The 5,446-nt window shown below is 45.8% G+C and overlaps 1 protein-coding gene across 1 annotated transcript; it reads right to left on the bottom strand.

The window, feature by feature from the left end:
* Positions 1-1,325: 1,325 nt before the first annotated feature.
* On the bottom strand, positions 1,326-3,411 carry LOC124154983. Its single transcript, XM_046528734.1, has 2 exons — positions 2,833-3,411; positions 1,326-2,778 (listed from the first exon to the last, which is right to left on the bottom strand). The coding sequence occupies exons 1-2, from the start codon at positions 3,167-3,169 to the stop codon at positions 1,622-1,624; spliced, it is 1,494 nt and encodes a 497-aa protein (XP_046384690.1). The 5' UTR covers positions 3,170-3,411; the 3' UTR covers positions 1,326-1,621.
* Positions 3,412-5,446: the final 2,035 nt, after the last annotated feature.

Below are 5,446 nucleotides of genomic sequence, written 5' to 3'. Positions count from 1 at the left end.
AAACGCCACCTTTTTTACTGGGTGGGGAGGGCATCAATGGTCCCGAGTACGGAATGATCGAACGATTATTGAGTACTTTGAAACATAAAAAAAATATATTTTCCACTTTGAACATAGCATACACACACACTTATTGAAATTAAATACCCTGATGAGAATGGGGTGAACGACAAGTGCACAAGATGATATGGTTCGATTGCCCCCCCTCCAAAAGAAATACAAAAAAAAGCAACAATTTGTGATTGGTAGGATTCGTGGGCCGAGTTTACAATTTGCCCAAATTAAGTTTTTAGGCTGCTCTCGTGGTAACACTGAATTAGATTTCTGACAAGGAGTCAACAGTTTGGTGATTACATACGGCGCACCGGGATGGAGAGAAAATACCCAAATAATTTGGATACACAGTTTGGGGATTAAATCGGGTCTGGGTGAACGAGCACGGGGACGGGTCGCTGACTGCGACGTTCTTACGGTTTCTCGGAGCCTTGAGCAGTAGGAGCCGTCGATGATGCGACACGTTGGACCCCAAATGTCCGTGGGATCGGGGGTACTTTTCCTCCCGACCTCTGGGCGTTGGTCCTGCTTGTCGCTCGTCTGCAATGTTGCTCTCCGCTGCTGGCTACCTCCGTAGACAATCTCGTCCCGCTAACAGCACTCTTTCTGCACACCCAGATAGATGACGACCAATCTGGCACGTCATCAATCCCTTTCTGCGTCGATCAGGATAGCGTTTCTCGCCCGTCGACCGTACTAGAATTTCTCGCCTGGAGGCTCTCTCCGTCCGCCGCTTTATAGTGATATTGGAGGGGGATGATACACAGGGGATGGGTTTTTTTGGGACAGGAGGGGTTGCACTTGGGCCTCACTGTTGGGTGGGGCAACCATCGGTCCGAGCCGACCAAACACTGAACATTTGTGAGTCACATTTACCTCATGCCTGGGGCATGACACACTATTACGCACACACTCAGACATACCCACGCTCATCCACACATATGTGATCATCCCCTACTCGGGTCATTACATAACGAGAGAAAATACGTGACATAAGGTCAGTATGTCACAATTGCCCCCCAACACGAAGGAATTTTTCATTGCGAGGGATGAAAGGGGCCCCGCAAAGAAAAATGAGTTCGTGTTACATGGATGAACAAAATAAATCACACAGCTTGACCAAATTTAGTCTCAAAAATATAGGACAAGGGAAAAGTAATGACAAAAAAAAATACACAATTAGATTCCTTAACAACCAGGCAAATTACCTCGAACTCAATGCATTCTATAGTGATCGTAAATAAAACCTGACGAGTGACGGGAGGAGACTTCCGACTATCAGCACATATGATACAAGATCGGTTCAGAGGAAAGCAAGGTATCATAGTTTTGATATCTAATTCTTTGAAATATTCCTCCGAGATCGCGGAAATTTCGCTGCCCGTGTCTAACAGCGCTTTACTCTGAACGCCGTTCGCGGAACAATTCACGATCGGACAGCAACGCCTCTCGGCATAAATACTTCCTTTCCTTTCGTCCCCTGCGCCTTCTACCTCAATTTCGTAAGTCGCGATGATCTGACATAAAACCTCCGCTTTTTCCGCGTCGGCTGGACACCGGAGGGAGTCTAGACCAGCCGGCGCGAGTTTAAACCTTCCTCCTGGTTTAATGGGGACCCACTACGATGCGGTTGAAGGGAGGATTGTTTTTCTGATGGCAAGTTGCCTCGCCCGCGTCCCCCTTTGAATGTGACTGAGTTCACTCGGTACTCGTTATCAGCTGTCGACGGCCTCGTGTTACTCGACCCGTGCTGCGAACCTTGGGGATTAGCATTACCCACTGGTGGCGCGCTTGACTGATACGTTTGATCATATAACCCAAGCAGCATTATTAACCGATCGACCGTCAGCTGTTCTACAGATTTTAGCATATTTTGCACATTTATGGGAAATTGTCGGATTAATGAATAAATAATTTCCCCTTCAGACATAGGTGGAGAACACAATCTCGCTAACGCTACTTTCTCCGTCGCGAATTGTTTCATCGTGTTCATCTTCGTTCTTACATACTTGCCTGTGATTACATGCATACGAAAATTGTATTGAGTATCGGCATCCCAGAAATTCGACAAAAACTTTTCTTTACATTCCGCAAGTGTGGCCGGAAGCGGAAATAAGGACTTCCCCCACGTTTTGGCATCTCCTTCTAACATTTGAAAGAAAACTTGCGGTTGTAATGCGTGCGGAATATTTACCACCGAGAAGTAATAATGAACTTCCTTTATGAAGGCAATGGGATGTTCGTGACTGAGGGCAGAGAAGCTTGGCTTTGTGAAAGACTGGGCAGGCACAGAAACTACCTGCGAGGTTATGCCCTTTTCTTTAAGAGTGACAATTTCATTTTCAAGCGATTTAATTTTTTCGTCGCGTGCTTTGAAACTATCCTGCTCGCTTTTCTGTGTCGCTACCACTTCCTCAACGTTCTTTTCCAACACCTCGGTACGAACCTTAACATACCCTACTTCGGAAATTACCACCTCTCGACATTGTTCGCGCACCTTCCTGGCGGTTTCATCTATTTTTATTTCACAACGAGTTTCTACCTCACCTATATTTCTATTCATTTGAGACACCTCCTGAGAGAGAGTCTCCTTCCAAGTTTGAATCTCGACTTGTATTCTCTCATTATTGAGTTTAAACTCTTCGCGTAACGCAGCATTGTCAGCCTTTAGCTCATCATGCATCGACTTAGTTTTACTTGTTAAATCATCATGCATCGACTCAGTTTTAAGTTCGATGCCGGTAATTTTACTTGTTAAATCATTATGCATCGACTTAGTTTTACTTGTTAAATCATCATGCATCGACTTAGTTTTACTTGTTAAATCATCATGCATCGACTCAGTTTTACTGGTTAAATCTTGGATCAAGGACACGAGGGTCTTAAGAGTGCCATCCCTCGAATCTTCCGGTAATAACTCCCCCATATGGTCACTAATACGGGCGGTCGATGATGCTACCTCACGCTCGTTTGGGGTACGCAACACCATGCCTGCTAAACCAGTTGTTATGCAATTGGTTTCCGACCGACCGCTGCCCGCATCAGACTCGTCATCTTCGCTTTCCTTCTCCCGATACTTTGAAAATGCCGATTCTTTATTCCCAAGTTCTGCCATAGTGGCATGCGAAAAATAACCTCGATAAAACAAAATATCCCTTAATAATACAAAACAATGCCAACCTTGTGAAGGTGTACCTTGCCAGGGTTAAGACGCCTTTTATTTATTTTGCGTACTATACGCATTACCAATCGTGCCGCGAGTTGGGCGCCATTTATATGTGGCGGAACATGAAAACGCCACCTTTTTTACTGGGTGGGGAGGGCATCAATGGTCCCGAGTACGGAATGATCGAACGATTATTGAGTACTTTGAAACATAAAAAAAATATATTTTCCACTTTGAACATAGCATACACACACACTTATTGAAATTAAATACCCTGATGAGAATGGGGTGAACGACAAGTGCACAAGATGATATGGTTCGATTGCCCCCCCTCCAAAAGAAATACAAAAAAAAGCAACAATTTGTGATTGGTAGGATTCGTGGGCCGAGTTTACAATTTGCCCAAATTAAGTTTTTAGGCTGCTCTCGTGGTAACACTGAATTAGATTTCTGACAAGGAGTCAACAGTTTGGTGATTACATACGGCGCACCGGGATGGAGAGAAAATACCCAAATAATTTGGATACACAGTTTGGGGATTAAATCGGGTCTGGGTGAACGAGCACGGGGACGGGTCGCTGACTGCGACGTTCTTACGGTTTCTCGGAGCCTTGAGCAGTAGGAGCCGTCGATGATGCGACACGTTGGACCCCAAATGTCCGTGGGATCGGGGGTACTTTTCCTCCCGACCTCTGGGCGTTGGTCCTGCTTGTCGCTCGTCTGCAATGTTGCTCTCCGCTGCTGGCTACCTCCGTAGACAATCTCGTCCCGCTAACAGCACTCTTTCTGCACACCCAGATAGATGACGACCAATCTGGCACGTCATCAATCCCTTTCTGCGTCGATCAGGATAGCGTTTCTCGCCCGTCGACCGTACTAGAATTTCTCGCCTGGAGGCTCTCTCCGTCCGCCGCTTTATAGTGATATTGGAGGGGGATGATACACAGGGGATGGGTTTTTTTGGGACAGGAGGGGTTGCACTTGGGCCTCACTGTTGGGTGGGGCAACCATCGGTCCGAGCCGACCAAACACTGAACATTTGTGAGTCACATTTACCTCATGCCTGGGGCATGACACACTATTACGCACACACTCAGACATACCCACGCTCATCCACACATATGTGATCATCCCCTACTCGGGTCATTACATAACGAGAGAAAATACGTGACATAAGGTCAGTTATATATATATATTTTTTTTATATCACGAGATGTGGGTCAATTGTGACCCACATCTCGTGATCTAAAAAAAATATATATATATAAAATAATAATGTGGTAATAATAATGTAGTAATAAAATAATATCACACAAAAACTAATGGTAAAGGCAATCAAGTTACAATTTTCTTGAATACCGCTTACCACAATTTTCAATGACAAGTCATTTTTTGCATTGTGTTAAGTCGCTTGGCTTGGGAAAAATTGTTCTGGCATGGGTTTCCTCGCGTCGGAATGGGATTCATGGCACAGAGATAGCAAAAAGCGGCGTTTCGGCCCCTGCGGGAAATGAGCAAGTGCATCTCCAGCTGCGATCTGCGGAAGTGATCCGCCGACTCGCCGTGCTCATGGGCTTCGCTCCGAAGCTCCCTCCGTGGGATTTACTCAGACTCGCGCTGGTGCATTTGAAGTCGAAAGAATGGCGGGCGAGAAACAATTGAACGAAGGCTCAGCGATCCCACGCGGGGGCGCCGCGGAGTCGGAGGTGAGCAGGTGTGGGGTAGGTCGGGGCAGCTATGAATGGGAGGGAATTGGATGGGAGGGGGATACCACGAAGGGGTGAGGGAAGATAGGGAAGTGGGGGATAGAAAATGGAATGATTATGGACGTAAGCATTTCGAGAGGAAGATCATTGAGCCATTTAGCTACGAGTCCGCAGTAAACCAAGTGAGTTGTCAACTAGAAATCTGGTCGCTGCCACACAGCATGAAGCCAATCACGCACACTGCCTGGGGGAAAAATTTCTTTTCCTCTATATAATAATTTCTTAGCATCATCTCCCCCGCCCCGATTTTCTTCCTTAAATGGTGAATTTACATTTTCATCAACATAATACACTGCGAGCCACCTCTAGGATGTTTGACATGGGGCGACCAATCACCAATATGCAACACAATCCCACGTACACACCACACGGTCATAATAATTTTGCGCATAGAACAACGATAAAATACGTCCAAATTCATGCAAAGGCGAAACTTGCCAAACGTTAGTAATTTCTGAAA

The sequence above is a fragment of the Ischnura elegans genome, chromosome 3 (assembly GCF_921293095.1).
Source record: "Ischnura elegans chromosome 3, ioIscEleg1.1, whole genome shotgun sequence".
In the NCBI taxonomy this organism is placed as follows: domain Eukaryota; kingdom Metazoa; phylum Arthropoda; class Insecta; order Odonata; family Coenagrionidae; genus Ischnura; species Ischnura elegans.
This window is presented reverse-complemented; position numbering and strand designations above follow the sequence as displayed.